This window comes from Marmota marmota, unplaced genomic scaffold, assembly GCF_001458135.2.
Source record: "Marmota marmota marmota unplaced genomic scaffold, marMar, whole genome shotgun sequence".
Taxonomy (NCBI): Eukaryota; Metazoa; Chordata; class Mammalia; order Rodentia; family Sciuridae; genus Marmota; species Marmota marmota.
The window spans coordinates 5,881,559-5,899,565 of record NW_025999944.1 but is presented as its reverse complement, the minus strand read 5'-3'; the positions used below and the strand labels follow the sequence as shown (position 1 = coordinate 5,899,565).

Genomic DNA, 18,007 nt, shown 5'->3' with positions numbered 1-18,007 from the left:
TTGATATATATTCTATATTTGTAGATGTATAAATAACTGTGCAAGTGTTCTCTTGGGTGCCTCTGTCTCAGTTGGCTTATTTCCATCACTCCAGGAGGACCCAAGGCTAGCTGCTACTCAGATGTGTGTGCTTCATGAGCAACAGTCCCCAGACATAAATACCTCTCATAAATGAGGAACATTCTCAAGATCTGACTACTGCAATTTCTTGGCAATTTCCCAACACCATGAGGAAACATTCATTCCCCACTCTCAGAAGAAAAGGTTGGGTCTTATTTTCTTTCACAGATTCTGATGAGAAGTAGAGGGAGATAAAACAGCGGAGGAGACCACATCTTGTCCTCAGCTACCTGTAGTAGCCATCATGTCACGGCTCCTGCTTTCTGTTCTCTGGCTCATGGTTCAAACACAAGGTAAGCACATTATATTGGCATCTTACATAAAACCAGAATTATTTGATGAATATTTAAAGCACCCTTGTTAAAATGACTTATGATCCAAAGATCAATACTGTATTCATTTTAGTATATTATTGCCTACCTCTTTCTTTACAAGGAAAAGTGCATCTATATATGTATTTAAAAATAACTTTTTGAGTGGAGATATTTTAAATGACTGTGTTAAACATGTACTCTAAATCTTGTCAAACTTTTTAAAAATGATTATATATTTTGATAAATGAAATTCATGTTTGCACAATATTTTCTAAAAATGGAAAAAGCAAGTTTACTTCTTTCTCTGTTTATATTTTTTTACTAGTAAAGAAATCTTACTGATATCTTCATGAATCAAGACTGTTTTTTAAAAAATCTGCATTTTTGGATATTTTCATAAGAAACGTTCTGACAAGTGGAATGACAGAGTCAAAAGGACCAGTTTCAGAGACAAAACTCCTTCTCTCTTTGAGGTTAATTATTGAGAAGTCAACTTGATGTCACTATACATACCCTTACTATGCCATATATAAATGGAACTCCCTGATGGCCCTCATTGTCGCACTAATGGTTACACGATCATCATGTTAAAAGTCAAGTGCTGTGAACCTGCACATTTCCATATATAAACACATTTGAGACAAATCCCATCCTGGGAGAGGTAAAGGACCTACTGAGGACTTGTCTAAGCTGACCAAAAAATTATCACTTGCTTAACAGTTCTGTGCCAAGGTTTCCAGCACAGGGCTGGCTCATAGCTAATCTTCCTGATGTGTTTCTCACATTGTTCAGTCCTTAACACAAAGAAAAGATAAAATAGAATAATTATTAAACTAATAATTATACTATACGTGCGTACAGATCATTGAAGTGCTAGAAACTCAGTGTTCATCGTTGACTCTGAATTTATGGTTTATATAATAACTTAGCAAGAATGTTCTGAAATTGTATCTCTCATTGAATAATTCTGTCATTCTTTTTTTTTATTGTTTTGCTGGTGATTGAACCCAGGGCCTCCTAAAAGCATCGTTTTACCACCACTGAGCTCTAACCCAGCCCTTATTTTATTTTCTCCTTTTAGCACACAATGAACTATTCTCAGGAAAGCATCACGGCAGAAATTTGGGAGCTGTCTAGGAGGGAATTCTTCCTTTACTGTTTCCTTCAGGGTGTCCACATCAGCCAGGTGTAGAATTGCTTGATGTCCCTAAGTCACACCTGTTGTCACAGGGGTTGAGAAACAGGCTTTGAATCCAGACACTAATGTGTGAAATGTGAGCATTAGAAAATAAGACTGACTTTATATGAATAATTGAACAGAAAAGGTGGACTGCCACTTTCCTAGCGTGGCACTAAACAATTTTATGCATTTCATCTCAAGTTTTATACAAATCTCTTAGATAAGAAGTGGTAAGAAGGCAAAATGAGGTCATTTAATTGGAATACAAGACAGCCTCTTTTGGCTCCACATGGATTTTTTTTCCTACTATTTGTAAACAGTGGGAAACTATGTGATGTAAATTGGAGTCCATCAAGAAGGAAACTTTGTTTATAAACAATGTTGCTACTTATGAATATTTTAATAAGAAACATTCTGAAAAATAGAATTTGCTGCTTTCAAGTTCCTCCAGTAGAGGTCTACAAGAACCTTATTTCCTGCAGAATCTGCAATCTTGAGAGGAAACGCTAATGAGGCAAAGAGCATCAGAGTTGGTCACACAGGGAGTAAAATCACTGCTGTTAGAGTCCCTCCTAAGAATCAGGTTTTACCTGCCAAAGAAACATGTGATTTTTGCAGTGAGTACTCCGATGTTGTACTGCCGTGAGAGAAAGGGACATAGAAACGGAAAAGTAGTAGTCCCTGAGAGCTTTGGGAGAAAAGATATCACCGTTTTGAAGGGGAGTGTAGAGGAAGAAGGGACTGGATTATAAAAGGAACAGCAGCCCTGATATTCCTGGTCGTGTGGTCCAGAGCTCGCACATACAGACATCATCCAAGAAATTCTCATCCTGTTCAGGTTTTCTTAGAGGGGAGTAGGGGAGGCTTTATCATCAAAGCTAAAGTAGGAGAATCAACCTGTTGCTCGTGTTGGCACTCTGGTCTTTCATGTCCTTTCAACAAACCAACCAACCAAATCCAAAGGAAACAAAATAAAAGTTTTCAGTTTTTATATCAATATTTTCTCTCTTTCTCCAGCCATGGTCATAAATCAAACTCCTGGAATAAAGCTCTCTGAGGTAGTTTATCCTAAACTACTGCACATTTCACACGAAGGAGGGATGGAAAACAACCACACTAAGAGGCAAGGCAAAGAGGTAAGCCTGGGAAGGACTGGAAGATTCCAGCCACCCAGGACACCAAGAAAGAGCCCCTTCACCACAGTTAACTCTAACACCTCTGGCTTCAAGTCCAGCTTGAAGTGCAGCTAGCTGCCCTTGTCCAGGACAGAGCATCTGACTTGTAAGCATGCTTTTACAGTTAAGCAGCAGGAGTTAAAAGGGTAAAGATTCCTGGACAGTTCTTCAAATTTGTAGGAGAACAGGAAAAGATCCTTGGAAGGGCAGCCATTTCTAGAGAGAGATGTCACTTCTCAGTCTCTCCAGCCTGGGTGTGACCCTCCCCTTTCCCCAGTGGCTCACCTTTTTCTCAGACATTGTGTTTAGATTGGAGAATTCAACGTTATCTCTATAGTTTGCAATGTTAGAGTTTTGTTTATTAAGGTTATTGACTCTTTGACTATTACATTGTTGAAAATATTCTCCTCAGTTTGTAATTTTCATCTGATTTAATTTTGGTTAGCTTTTTTTGATTGGTTACCTTTAGTATGTTTGGATTGATTTTAAGGTAAAAATGCATGCCTTCTTATTATCTTTTTGGTGATCTATTATGGTTTGTATATTAGCGCAAACAAAAAGACCCCATTTCACATATTAGGGCTAGGTTAATTGGTAAGTTTGATTGCCACCTAACTAAACTTTTAGGAAGTCTGCCTTATTGTGCAAGTTAAGCTTTATTTTAGGAATTTTAAAGGCATAACAGAACTGCATTTAACCTCTATGAATTTATGATTGTTCTCCTGACATAGACTGTATACATCATTTATATTATTATTTTAAGTATACTCAGAAATACGGATTGTATTACATTATTATACCATTAAATATTTTCAGGAAATATATGCACCTGAAGTTCAGTATCAGATTCTCTTAAACGGTGAAGAAATCATCCTCCACCTGCAAAACACCAGGTAAGTTGTGCTTCCAGAAGGCCAAATCCCTGGGTTATATTATGAGAATGTGGGAAACAAGTCTTGAGACTCTATTCAGATGGTTGGAAATAGAAGACATGAAGCACATTGAGCTTGCGATGATATTAATTTGGGTTAATGTTATCGAGGAGGGTCGATGCTTTTCTAGGGAATTATATGCGCAATGTAAAAGAGCTACACATATAAATTACTTTCTTCCTGGAATTTTCCTTAATGTACTGAAATACTTTGCTATTCAGGTGAGCTTGGATGTGACTTTCCATTGCTTTAGTAAGAACGGTATGTCCAAGGCTGAGTCGGGGTGCACAATCTTGAGATAGATTCCAGGAGACGAAACTCCCCTGAGTTCTATAGCAGTCCGTGAAGTTCTTCAGGGAGGCGATGGTTCTTCAGCTACACTCGTGACCCAGAACCCTATAGAAACTTCCATTAGGCTGTGTCCTTGGTGAAAAATAAAAATCCTAAAGTGATCCATTTATGGTAAAGAATGCTCTGATTGGCTTCAGCAGCAGAGTTCCAATGATGGGAAAGGACCAAATGGTCAAACATCAATGATTCCTCATCATAGACAAGTTACTCCCTCAGTGTTGAAGGTTATGTCAGGTGAATCACCTCTGGTACCATGTTGAGTGTGTCATGCAGGTTTCTGCTTCCTCAAGGCATCTCCTGGGGCCAGACTACACCGAAACATATTACTCATCTGCCGGGGAGGAAATCACCAGACGCTCTCAGAGCACGGTAAGGTCTGCTGCTTCCTGGGATCTGCTCCTTGCTTGGAAAATGCATAGGTCCATGGATAACTTAAAAAAAAATCAAATGACCTAAAATCAAGATGCTTATCTGTGACTAATGAGACAACAGGTGGAAAATCTCCTTCGGTTTTTAGAAGGTAGGAGTAATAGGGGATTTCTGTGTTGTATTTTTAGGAGCTACCATAAGTCCACTTGTCCCTAGACCATTTTAACTATAGGATAGAAATAGTCTCTGCTTTAGATAACTGAAAAATTGTGTCACTGTTTAACTATTTCCTGAAGATATATTCATTTATCATAGGGTGAGTAATGGAATATAAATTAATTATATAATTAATATGTTTGCATCTGGTTAGAGCACCATCCTATATACCAATTCTAGGGCCTAACCTTCAGACATAGAGAATAACTGTGCAGAGAATCAGAGAAGAGCAGGGAGAACATACAGGTTCATTCCAGAAGTACTGATAAGCTGAGAGAGTTTCTCAGAGCCCTTCTCCATGTACCTTAGATACAATACATATGTCTCTCTCTCTCTGAAAAAAAACAACAACAAAAAAACAAACAAACAAAAACACATCCAAAAAGAATCCCCCATGCTCAAATATTAATGCCTGTGATATGTTAATGTAGTACATTGTCTAAGTCTTCTATAAGAAAACATTACAAGAGTTTCTTCCCAAGGATTGACACACACACATACACGGAATTTCATATTGTGCAAAAAGACCATTTATTTTGAACCACAGATTGGTCATTAGCTTTCTAAAATTGTTGCATGTTAATGGCCCCCTACTTTGCTGATGTGAACTATCAATCATATAAATTTGTAATTGTTGACAAATATTCTGGAGTTGAAGTCTGTGAAAGGGATTCCACTAATAGATCAATTAAAGTTGCTGAATTTAACCAGTCAGTTTGTCTCAGGTACAGAAGCATAGCCTCTTGAAGATTCTAATGTCTAGAAAACTGGATGCCTGGTTTTGTTAACATATGATGAACAGTGTCTTTGGGGACTCAACACAGGGAACCCAATTCCTAAGGGTCCAAGACCTGAGGTTCTGCCAGCAGTAACATAATTCCCCCACCGAGGGGACTGGCCACTTAGAGGCAAATTCACTTTCACCATGAACCCATGTAACTGCAAGCACCTCAGATTTGCTTTAGTGCAAATTAGTGTCAGGAAAACATCTCAGACATCAAATACAGAGAGTTTCTAGTGTCAGTTTTGGAGAAATTTAGAATATCCCTGATGTTTTCACTGTTTTTGTTTCTAGGAACTGCTATTTGAACTACCGCACGTATTCAAGATGGCGGCTTTCCCCACTACTATAGACCATATACTTTCAGAGTGCATGCTTATATTTAAAGCATATGTGTTTTTTTTTTCCACTCCAGAAACACTGTTACTATGAAGGTCACATCCTAAATGAAAAGGATTCTGTTGCCAGCATTAGTACCTGTGATGGGTTGAGGTGAGAAGCACACCAAAAATATTAAATATCAAGCAACATTCTGTTATACAGAATTAAGTCTCACTGGGCATTATGTCTTGTTACTATTTTGGTGATTTTTTTCCCTTCATCACTAATTGCTGAATATATGTGGTTGAAGTGGAGAATGAAGCATCACCCTTACAATCATTTCGTAACTGATGTTTTAGAAGTCAGGCCCAGCTCTGTTTAAGCAAGAGAGCTATGCTCTAGACCTTGGTGACATCTGGGTCTACTTCCAAGTTCATCTACCTCATTCTGAAGCAATCATGTCTTCTTCTCTTTAAGATTCTAACCTGCAATTACCTCTGCTGAACTTAGTTTTTAAAAATTATTTATTTTTTTAATTTGTTATATATGATGGCAGAATGCAATACAATTCATATTACACATATACAGCACAATTGTTCAACCACAATTTGGTTGTACACAAAGTAGTTTCACACCGTTCGTGTCTTTATAAATGTACTTAGGGTAATGATGTCCATCTCATTCCACCATCTTTCCTAAAAATATAGAATGCTTCATGAATTTGCATGTCATCATTGAGCAGGGGCCATGCTAATCTTCTCTGAATCGTTCCAATTTTAGTGTATGTGCTGCTGAAGCAAACACTGAACTTAATTTTTTAAAACATTTGTGTGTCTATTTTTTTTACACTGGTAATTCTTGCCAACTAGGAAACTTTAGAGTAACAAAAAGCACAAATAAAAAAACAGTAGCCACTGCAAAATTTTACCTCTGAACTATCACTATTACTAACATTTTTCATGTCTGTAGTCTTTTATGCACATAGAGAAGTATTCTTTTCACACATGATTGAATAATGAAATAAAACACATAATTGCTCTTCCAATATGGTTCATACTTAATAACATGTTCTCACATATCATAAAATACCTTCATAAATACAGTTTCAATGACATTTTTGTTGGATTCATAATATTCCATAACATGGACTCACTTTCTGTTTCTGAACTAATGGTCTTACTAGAAAGAGAAATTCTTTAAGCTACTGCTAATCCCATATGTTACTCTGGCTGGTCTACTAATCCTTCTTTCTCTCCTCTGGAGCTCTTGGTTTCTAAATGGTCCTTTGCCGCAGCCCGGCTGGCTGGGCAAAATAACCGGGGGGTGACGAATAACTTGTGTACGTTGATACAGCAGGAGTGGAAGCCGTTTATTGCAGGACAGGAGCAGTATTTATACATTCCACACAGCTTATCTAATTAGCATAAACTAGATACATCAGTCAACCAATAAGGAATCTCCACACTTAATGGCTTGTTTTTGTTACTTCTCAAACCACTCCCTCTGGCATTTTGCCAGGCATCATCCAGACTTGTTTACGAACTCTAACATTCCCCTGGCAAAATGCCAGGTGTTATTTTGACTTGTTTACAGACTCTAACATTTCCCCCTTTTGTTTAATTTAAATAATGACCATAGTGGTTTTTACAGAAACACCATAAATAACCTGCTACAAACAGAAAGGGAGGATACAAAATGCCACAATACCAAGCCAATTGATGGCTCCATGCAAGAAGCCCTTGGAAAAATTATACCAGCAATGACACCGTTAGCAAAGATACTGAGTAACAATTTGTTGTAGATTACAGTTTGTTGTCTCAGTCCAGGTAAAGCAGTGTCTCAATAGATTAACTCACAGTCCAGGTAAATTCTGCAGGCAGCTAGCTTAAATCACAGTCCAGGTAAGTTCTGCAGGCAGCTAGCTTGATCCGAAGTCTCGTCTGTTTCTCAGCCGAAGTCTCGTCCGGTTTTCAGCAACACTGGAAATTCTTCCACCTTGGTCTTTACCGGCACTGGGACGAAGGCAGGAACTCCGGATGGCTAAAGAAAATCCTGTAGCATTCTACTAAGAAAACAACCTTCTGAACAATTTAGTACATTATCTCAAGGTTTTTTTGCATTTGAAATAAGCATTAATAGTGCTCATTACTCATCAGCTTCCAGGTGTGGGAGAACCATTGTAGCTTAGTTATTGGCATTGAAAATGACCAAACATCAGGGACACCAGTAGCATCTTCTGCTGGCTGTAGTGCCTGGGCAGCCCCAGATGGCCCTGGGGAGTGTCCCGGACTCAAACTGCTACTGGGCACAGGGAGCAAGAGCCTGCGAGACTGTGCCTCCAGGTCAGGTCTGGATTTGGGCTCGCGGCAGTGGAAGAGCCAGCTCCCCGGCCAGGAGGCGGGGAAGGGCCAGTCACCGCCACCTCTTGGAAAATCCTTGCTGCGCTGTGACCGGCTTGCACACTCGGCAGCCGCCTCTCCGCTTCACGCACCCTCCGGTAACGAAAAGTATTTAGTAATAGCCTTTTGTTGCAACTTTTTTCCTGATAATCCTTCCTCCTCTGATAATCTTTCTTCTTCTGAACTTTCTTTTTCTTTCTGACTAGAGTTCTTGGGCTCTTATCAACACATGCCCTAACTATTCTTGGTTCCACTGGGGTGCCTTCTTCTCTTAGAAATTTACTTTTTACCCCTTCCATATTTTCATCACAAAGACAATACAATACACTGAGACAAAACAAGACACAAACATACTGTATCAATCTTCTCCATTTTCTTGAAATGACCATTTTTCCTCTCGCCCTATCTGCCTAGGGACGAGCAGATTGCCCCCGTCCTATCTATGGATGGGCAGCTTTTTTTCGTCACTTACCCCCGAGTGTCCCGGGGCTCCCCGTACGGGCCACCATCTGCCGCAGCCCGGCTGGCTGGGCAAAATAACCGGGGGGTGACGAATAACTTGTGTACGTTGATACAGCAGGAGTGGAAGCCGTTTATTGCAGGACAGGAGCAGTATTTATACATTCCACACAGCTTATCTAATTAGCATAAACTAGATACATCAGTCAACCAATAAGGAATCTCCACACTTAATGGCTTGTTTTTGTTACTTCTCAAACCACTCCCTCTGGCATTTTGCCAGGCATCATCCAGACTTGTTTACGAACTCTAACATTCCCCTGGCAAAATGCCAGGTGTTATTTTGACTTGTTTACAGACTCTAACAGTCCTTTAATCCATTCCCCTTTATATCCCTAGGATCTACCAAGAAATAATAGTTAAGTGAATAAACAAACTATGGAAAAATACATACTGAGCTCGTGGTGTAAGATCCAAATTTGGGGGGATTGCTTTATTTTAGTAATTCTTCAGAATTTTCTGGGTGAACTAACATAGGCTTTATTCAAACATTGACAAATACTGCTTACAATGTAAATTAACGAATGTTAGTTAAAAGGTCTGTGGATGATAACTGTGTGTGTGGAATTGGATGGGAAGAGGAATCCATCCTTTCTGAGCAGTGTGTGTGCTGTGTGTGAGGAGATCCTGAAATACAGTCTCTGTGCCTCACAGAGGACACTTCACACACCGTGGCCAACGATACCTGATAAAACCTGGGGAAAGCACAGACCGGGGAGAACATGCTGTTTTTACATACGACCAGGAAGAACTAGACACAGCGAATCACACTTGTGGCACGAGAACTGTTGGCAGGAGACAAGGCCATATTCGAACTTTCAGGTCCCTCAAAAACCCAGAGGTGAGTGTAGTTTTCTGCTTCATCATCGATATCAATCATCTCAGCTGTGACGTGTGATGTATGACATGTTGTCATTGATTACTTATCCTTCATTTCTTTTCATGATTAAAAAAAATGTCATGTAAGCTTTGGAATCCTTTAGGATAAAGATACTGATAAACAATGTTCTTTTATTGTCTGTAAAGCAAGAAGACATTCTTCAGGCCCCGAAAGTCATCAATCTCTTTTTGGTGCTGGATAACGCCTTTGTAAGTAAGAGATGCTTGTGGTTCCGGGACACCGTGCTCCAATGGAGGCTTAGCGATCAAGCAAAAGCCATGCATTTCTGCTAACAGTGCTTGTTGTGTGCCTGTTTTTCTTGGCTTCTCTAACTACTTTGCAAGCAATAGGTTTTAATCACCTTCCCTTTTCATACCCACCAGACACCATGGATCCTTAATACCATCGAGCTATTGGCAATCAACCACAAAAATAAAAATAACATAAAATATAGGTTAAAGATTAAATTACTTTAACCTTTTAGTGTAAAATATCAATATGTTTAATATAGCCTACAAATATAAATTAGTTGCAAAACTATACATAACTTAAAGTTTTAATTATATATACAGAGAAAAATACTGGTATCCACATTTTTACCTAGTAAATATTGCTTCATGTTTAAATTTTAATTGATAGTGAATTGGTTTCAAAATATTCTCAATTATTAATTTGGCATATCTACTTAGAAATGAACAACCATGAAATTTTTTGACCCCCACACTCTTACATTTAAGATCGACTTTGTTGAAATAGCCTTTCACAAAACAGTCATAAGTAGCCATGATATGAATAAATGTGAATTATGTTAAAATAGGTAATTTTTTTTATAAATGTGAAATCCTGTACCCATTCAGCCACTTCACTTTAATTTCCTTTTTAATTGTACTCTGTGCTTTGCATTTTGCAGTATAAGATGTACCAGGGGAATCTAACTGTGATGAGAAGCTTTGTGTTCGATGTGATGAATCTCCTCAATGTGGTAAGACATCTGTCGTGTGAGCCTGTGCTTCCACACGTGGGCCTGGGGCTCCTGCCACTTCATGTAAGCAGTCAAGAGAGTCACAGTGCTTTACGGGCAGCAGTCCTGGGGACATTTTAGCAAAGCAAACACTACCTCAAGGTAAAATCACATACACTACAGCAAAGGCAACCTCTGGTGTTTCTCTTTTTAAAACGGAAACTCGTCAATTATGGTGCATCTATTTATCCATCATTTGTGGTCAGCAAAAGTTCTAAAACCCTAAAGGAATCTGAACCGTTGTGTCCACAGATTTATAAAACTATACATGTTCGTGTGGCCTTGGTCGGTATGGAGATTTGGTCAGATAATGATAAGATAAAGGTGGTCCCCAACATTGGTGAAACCTTCAAGAACTTCATGAGTTGGCATCGTTCTAACCTGGGCAAGAAGAAGATCCACGACCATGCGCAGCTCCTCAGGTGGGCACGTTCTGGACAGGGCAGGTGCATGTGGGCAGAGTGAGAGCCTCCCCCAAGGTGCCTTGGCAGAGATGTGTGCTCAGTCAGATTTTCCTGATCAGTCGTGAGAAGCCCTGATGTCCTGCCATTAGCAATTCACCTGCGGGATTTTGGAGGCCCCGGTGCAATCTATGTGGTGGGCTCTAGGATGTGAGATAATCAACGTGGCCATGATACTGTTGTGGGATAGTACAAAGCTGCATTGAGGCCCATGAAAAGGCTAGGCAGCCAGGAAAATGTAGAACAGCAGTGGGAAAAGCTAGTGGTTCGAAAGACAGGCTGTGACAGTGTTTCTGTGCCTTTCACACAGTGGGATTGGCTTCAATAATCGCCGCGTGGGAATGGCAGCCTCCAATTCCCTGTGCTCCGCGTCTTCGGTTGCTGTTATTGAGGTTTGTAAACTTACACTAAGGTTCCCTGTGGTTCTGCCTCTCTGGGAAGATGTGTAGAATGCTTTGCTCAGAGTGGGCATAGTGAACATTTGCTGAACCAATCAATAAATGTGGAAAGGAAACCACCGGCAGATCATTGTGCTGCAGATTCCCTGGACTGTGAAATATCAGGCCTGCTGGGGGGTGTCACACTCGGATTGGTATTAAGGAATACAGCAGGAATGTTGAGATGGAGATGGGAGCCAGGTGCATTCTGTGGCCTGAGACTACTCTAAATTAGTCTTTTGGTATCTGTGACCAAAAGAGGACATTCAGGGAGCAAAGAAGCATGCAGGGCTCCTAAGGTATCAGCATGGTGACAGTTGTTATAGAACTTTGAGTCCTCATTAGGATACCTCTTTGGACTTTCTGTGGACAATGTAATTGCTTTAATAATTGATTACTAAGAACTTAGTGTCTGTTTGTTCAACAAACACTTATCGAGTACTGACTCCGACCAGATTCATAGGATCCAACCATTTCCCAGGTTCATTCAGCCTCGGGCAGTGAGCAAAGGTGGGGGCGGAGCTTCATGACTCATTCTTTTCCAGCTCTCAGGCTATTCTTTTTAAGTGATGAATGTTGACAACAACTGAGAAATAACTAATTAAAATAGGAAGTAACAGATCTTTCTTTCTTTCTTCTTTTTCAGGCTAAAAGAAAGAATAATGTGGCTCTTGTAGGTGTGATGTCACATGAGTTGGGCCATGTTCTCGGCATGCCTGATCTTTCATACACCGTCAAGTGCCCCTCGGGAAGTTGTGTGATGGGTCAATATCTGAGGTAAGACCGTGCCACTCTAAATTTTTTTCCCCTCAATCTTAAAGAATTCGGGATGCATTCTGCATTTATTGGATGGGTATTTTTTGTCCAAAGGCTCTGTATCCTGTTAATTCAAACCCCAGTCTCTTTAGGCACAATATCACATATCATTCCTTAAGATTTTTAAATACACAAAGAGTTTATAATTAAAGTGACTGTATTTTAACTTAAAATTACTTTAACTTGAAGTGACAGCATAACTTCTGAAAACATTAGCCTAGGATGATAACTGTATCTTCATATAGCCTGACCCATGGATTAATCAATCCACTTCTATACATTTATGAATTACTTATTAATGTCAATCACTTTGCAAGAACTTGGGATAAAAAAATGAATAAATCATGCCTTGTTCTTGAGATGTTCACAAATAAGGAGAAATATGTCCACAGAATATTGAAGTCTGCAGTTATTTCCCTTCAGTGGGCCATTGTTATTGTCTCTTATACACATTCCTCGGTGGGAGATGAGTGGATGGTAACCGAAGGAGATTTTCATTGCTGTTTTTGTTTACAAAAGTGCTGAATCCACATGAGAAATTAAATTCTTTCATCTCTACATCTGAGTCTCTAGGAAAAAAATTTTCAGTTAGCTCCACCACCCACCAGATATAAGGACTATCATGTAGTCCTTAGCAGTTACTAAACTTGCAATTTCCATCTAGCCAGATAATAGAGTTAGATATGTTAGATTTTCATAATCACTTAACATGAAAAGCCACTGCACTCTATATAGTGTTACTTCTGAGTATTTTTCTGGTTGCAGTTCAAAATTCCCAAAGGATTTCAGTTCATCCTGCCTCTCATATTTTCAAAAATACCTTTCCTCTCAAAAACCAAAGTGCATAATGCAAGCACCTCTACCTGCAAATATAATAACAGAACCTGTGTGTGGGAACCAACTTCTGGAGGTGGGAGAAGACTGTGACTGTGGCTCTCCTAAGGTATGAAATTCTACAAGATCTAAAACAACTTTTAGAGACCTAGCAGGGTAATTCAATTATGCAGGTTTTATTTTTTTCTTTTTTGATGTTCTTTTAGAGATTCTAAAGATAAACTTGATATCAGAGTAAAAAGTAGATTTGTGCTTTGTTTTTCTATTAATTTTAGTTTTCTTTCCAAAAGCATTTCAAATCCCAGGATAACATAATGACATTATTGTGTGAAGTTAAGTGTTAGGTAGTAAATTGCTAACTCTAAGATGTTGTTTATGAACTTTATAGACATATTCATGTAAAAATCCTTGCTTTGCTCTCAAGGTCACTGATATTTCCATAATATTAAATATTTTCTTTGAAAGAAGAGCTGCCTTCAAAGTTTCTCAGGAAACATTTTCTCCATGTGGTGCTTACACAGTTTGAAAGTTTATTCTAAACTATTTTTTCTTTTTTGCTGGATGTGCAATGTTTTCTCTTTATTTAGGTTCTCCTTCATTACTAATTTTGATGCCATCGTAATGACTCATCAAATATTTTTAAATCAATCCTCTGTTTTCTTCTGGGTAGAGAATTATACCCAAACAAACAATGGAAATATGATTTGATCTTGTCAATTCTTATTCCTTCATATTTTCTTTTACCTTTCTTGTGCTATTTTTTAGAATTTCCATAAAAACACAGAATGTAAGTCACGCTTGTCTTGTTCTTCATTTTATCAGCTGACCTTTTACAAGTTGTCACCTAGATTTTCCTTATGGTGACCATGCATTGTGCTAGCTGTAGTTTTCATATGTTGTAGATAACTGTTAGGAGATTCAGCAATGGCTGCCGTCGACTAACTGGTGTTGACCACCATAGCAATATGGTTTTCTCCACTCAGTCTCTTAACAGGATGGATTCCATTGCCCTTTCTGTACAGACAAGCTGCCCTTGCACTTTGGGTGGAGAAAATTCACAGTTGTAATGAAGAGTTGTCACCCGAATAAGCTGGGATTTTACGAACATCACTTTATAGTTTTTGCATTTGTATTCATCTATGAGAATAGTATCTGTGATCCCAATCAGTCTCACTGCCAGAATTTTGTGGGCCTGGTAAAATGAATTCAGGTTTCAGTTTTTCTCTCTAATTTCAAATGATTGGAGTAGTGTAGCATATTTTAATTAATGTACATGTAATAGCACATGGACCAAACTCATTAAGGAAATGCTTAGATCATTTTTTTTTTTGGTTACTGAAGAGATAGTTTTCATTGTTTATGATATTTTTTTCCCTATCGTTATTTTCCCATGGTCATTTCCAGTGGGGTTGGTGTAACAGAACAGTTTAGTTTAAATGGTGAAATTTGATTTCATTGCCGTCTTGTACCTAAATCCTATGCACTTGTTCTGTGGGAACAACACACGGACCCCACTCTCCCGGTCTTCTGTGTACTTTGAAGGAATGCAAGGATCGCTGCTGCGAGGCCAGCACTTGCCAACTGAAACTTGGACCTGAGTGTGGAGAAGAGGCTCCCAACCCTAACACGTGAGGCCTTCTCCTCGGTTGTTACTAAATGTTTTCTCACTTTTAACTTGGGCTTGAGGAATTTGCTCCATTAAGTGCTGTAATACACTAAAACACAACTTATTTTATAGTTTTTTAAATGGCTCCATTTGGGAGAGAAGAAAAGGTGTTATGAACATTAATATGTAAGGCTGTATGGGTGGGCACAAACGGAATCACAAAAGGGACCACTTCAACATCTGTGAAATTAGGACTGCTGAGGTCTGCAGCGGAAACTAGAATTTTCTGATAGATGATGATGAGTTTGATAAAAGGTAAGATAAGAAGAAAAGGGTGTTTTTTTTTAAAGACTTGATGAATGAGCACATTTTATTCTTGGTTCAGAGTTCATAGTTGTAATTTGCAAGGTAGGCAGAAAGTCAATAGCATTTGAGAACACGATGCAAGACTTGGCAATTTCATGCCTTTTAAAGTGTCTCAATGAGCCAAAATCCAGATATTAATTTTTGTGTTTTATAGAATCCCATTGCTTGGAATTTGTTACTTGGTTTTTGCTTCAGTGCAAAATATCTCTGAATACAAAAAAAAAAAAAAAAAAAGGAAGCAAGAATAATAAAGATCTTAAAGAGGAAAGACTCAAAATACATCACATGGCAAGAGTCATATTATTTATTTACCCCCTTTCCATAATTTCTTTTAAAACTTCAACTGCATACAGGAAACAATTGACTCAAGTGCCATTGACTACCACTTCCTCAAAAGACAAAGACGGCCCTTCCTTTCTTCACCAAGTACCTTTGCTTATCACTCTGTGAACTCCAGTGGGTCTGCTCTCCAGGGAATTCTGAAAATTGTGCCTGGACCAGTAGCATAGCATATAAAAAAGGAAGGAGGAGGAGGAGGAGAAGGAGGAGGAGGAATGAAAGAAGGGGGAGGAGGAGGGAGAGGAGGACAGGAAGGAAAAAAGAAAGAAAAGAAAATCTACCCAACTCTTCAGGGGTTTAGAATGACAGGTCGGCCTGCTTTAATTCTATCAAATACTAACTTGAGACTATAAGCTATTTAATTTGTTTTCTCACCTGTCAGTTGGAGCACATGGTATTATGTCTCAGTAGGGTATTCAGTTTTATTTACTACAACTTTCTGATTTTAGTTGTTACATAATATTTTATAATTTACAATAACTATGACCTCAAAACATTTTTTTTTCTTTTAATCAGATCCTGAATCAAAGAGTCTACTTCATTGAGAGGTTGCTTTGCCAAGACAAGAATCAAGAACCCTTACCAGGAGTCTTATATATTTTTACCTTTGTACCTAGATGTACATGCAGCTTCCATATTCTGGGTACCGCATTTGTAGATTCAATCAACCAGTGATGAAAAATATTTGGAAAAAATAGTTGCACCTATGCTGAGCATTTAGACTGTTGTTCTTGTTGTTATTCCCTAAGCTATACAGTATAAATAGACCTACTGACATAGCGTCTATATTGCATGAGGTATGAAAGTCATCTAGAGGTCATTGAAAGTTTATGGGAGAATGTGTGCTGGCTATATGCAAATACTGTGCCATTTTACATAAGGGACTTTGAGTACCCGTGGATTTGGGTGTCCCTGGAGGTCCTGGGATCAGTCTCCAGGGGATTTGTTCTTCTTTTGTGATTCTACTTTGTATGTTTACCCATCCAGTCATCAGATAAATGGATGTACTTGGAGAAGTTTCCTGTCTACTTAGACCTAATCTTCAATGCATTTCCAAGGACCGTGAAGCTGTGGCTTGGCTTTGCTCTTTGGAGAACAAAAAGAAATTATCCTTTGACCAAAGTACTTCAAAATGTACTACTGAATTATTCAGAGTCAATCCAAAATTGTAAAATTACAAGTGACTTGACCTTAACCTTACTTGTCCTTGACTCATGAAAAAGTCACACCCCCTAGGGGGTGCAGGCTCTCAAGTAGCAGAGAACAGAGGAGAGCTCAGGGGTCTTGTCACTGCTCAGCGTGCACCCTGCTGTACTCTTGTTAGTGTGATGTTTTGCTACTTCATGGGAAGATTAATTAAATATAAACATTTCTTATTTTAGTGAGGTATAATCCTTCATGCATCTCTTTCACCATTAAATTCAAAGTTTAATTGGAGAAGACCCTTTCTTACATGTCAATGGAGAGTAGAAGGAAGGCTTCATTCATCTATTCATTTAATAAACGGTAGTATCAATAAAAATGCATTGGTTTTTCTGTATGGTCATTTAAAAAGAATGAGCATTTCTGTAGGAGTCAAGATCTTAGTTATTGCCTTCCTTAAAAAATGTTCTGCCTCAATTGCTTGACACAGTGTAGATCTGGGTGGCTGGAGAGGGGATGGTATGGGGAAGACCTTCACAATTCTGCCTATTAGCATCCCTGTCCTGAAAGCTGGTGGGTAGTTTGGAGGGAGAGTAGCTCTTAATTCTAAGTGATTTTTATTGTCTTAAGTCCCAAGCCTTTACCTATTAAAATGTCCTCTCAGATGAATTTAAACTTTGAAATAATTCCATATTTTCCATGAAAAGATCCACCCCTCTCCCTTTTTCTCCAGAAAGCTGAATTAGAGATTTGGACAATTTTTAAAGTTTGTGCATGATTGATACATCATCAAATAACCAATTTAAATGAAAATTTTCCATTGATTTTGCCAGCGGTCATAAAAATTTTCAGAAAAAAATAATTCATTACTAAGATAAAGAATTAAACACTATTTTGGGAAACTTCCAGATGACTGACATGTTGGTAGACCAAACATCTGGATGGTTTGCTTTGCTGATCGGCAGTGTGCATCCAGCCCGACTCTCACATAGCATGCACTTGAACAGCTAGCAATGACTTTTCACGGGCACCGTTCTTTTTCCAACCACAGCAAAAACAGAACACAGCTTGCATCTGTTCCTTGCATAAATTTCCAAAGCATTTTCACTTCTTTCATCTAGTTTGATAAGGAAATGGATAAGATGTGCAGGCAAGGCATTATTTTATCTTATTGGGGGAGAATCTTGGCCAAAGAGGTTAATAAGTGATTTGCCTAAGGTTCCATAAAAAAACTTACGACAAACTTAGAACTCCAATTCAGATCCTAGGTTCTAATGCTTCATGCCCACCATTTTATCCTCCATTCAGATGGGATTATCCCTAGAGATGGATGACTTCACACACTAAAGCACCCAGAAAGAACTTTATTTTTTCAGACTTACAACGTGTCCTAGATCCCAAGGGAACCCAGGGTGACGCTAGAAAGT

At 38.7% G+C, this 18,007-nt stretch overlaps 1 protein-coding gene and 1 non-coding gene across 2 annotated transcripts; one reads left to right on the top strand and one right to left on the bottom strand.

Moving 5' to 3' along the window:
• The first annotated feature begins 262 nt into the window (after positions 1-262).
• On the top strand, positions 263-16,957 carry Adamdec1 (ADAM like decysin 1). The gene is made up of 14 exons (XM_048801578.1): positions 263-413; positions 2,632-2,750; positions 3,606-3,682; positions 4,363-4,441; positions 5,854-5,930; positions 9,332-9,518; positions 9,704-9,766; positions 10,468-10,539; positions 10,831-11,000; positions 11,350-11,431; positions 12,123-12,253; positions 13,058-13,235; positions 14,669-14,754; positions 15,954-16,957. Exons 1-14 carry the CDS (start codon positions 365-367, stop codon positions 15,958-15,960), a joined length of 1,377 nt encoding a protein of 458 aa, XP_048657535.1. The 5' UTR covers positions 263-364; the 3' UTR covers positions 15,961-16,957.
• On the bottom strand, positions 6,457-6,563 carry LOC125616401. The gene has a single exon (XR_007347040.1). It is a non-coding gene; the product is annotated as a U6 spliceosomal RNA (small nuclear RNA).
• Positions 16,958-18,007: the final 1,050 nt, after the last annotated feature.

Bases quoted from the DNA above. Each gene is read 5' to 3' on its own strand.
- Adamdec1 (XM_048801578.1), top strand. From the start codon at position 365: ATGTCACGGCTCCTGCTTTCTGTTCTCTGGCTCATGGTTCAAACACAA. The intron at 5,931-9,331 runs GTGAGAAGCACA...TGTGCCTCACAG, and splicing joins AGTACCTGTGATGGGTTGAG to AGGACACTTCACACACCGTG. The intron at 9,519-9,703 runs GTGAGTGTAGTT...TTGTCTGTAAAG, and splicing joins GGTCCCTCAAAAACCCAGAG to CAAGAAGACATTCTTCAGGC.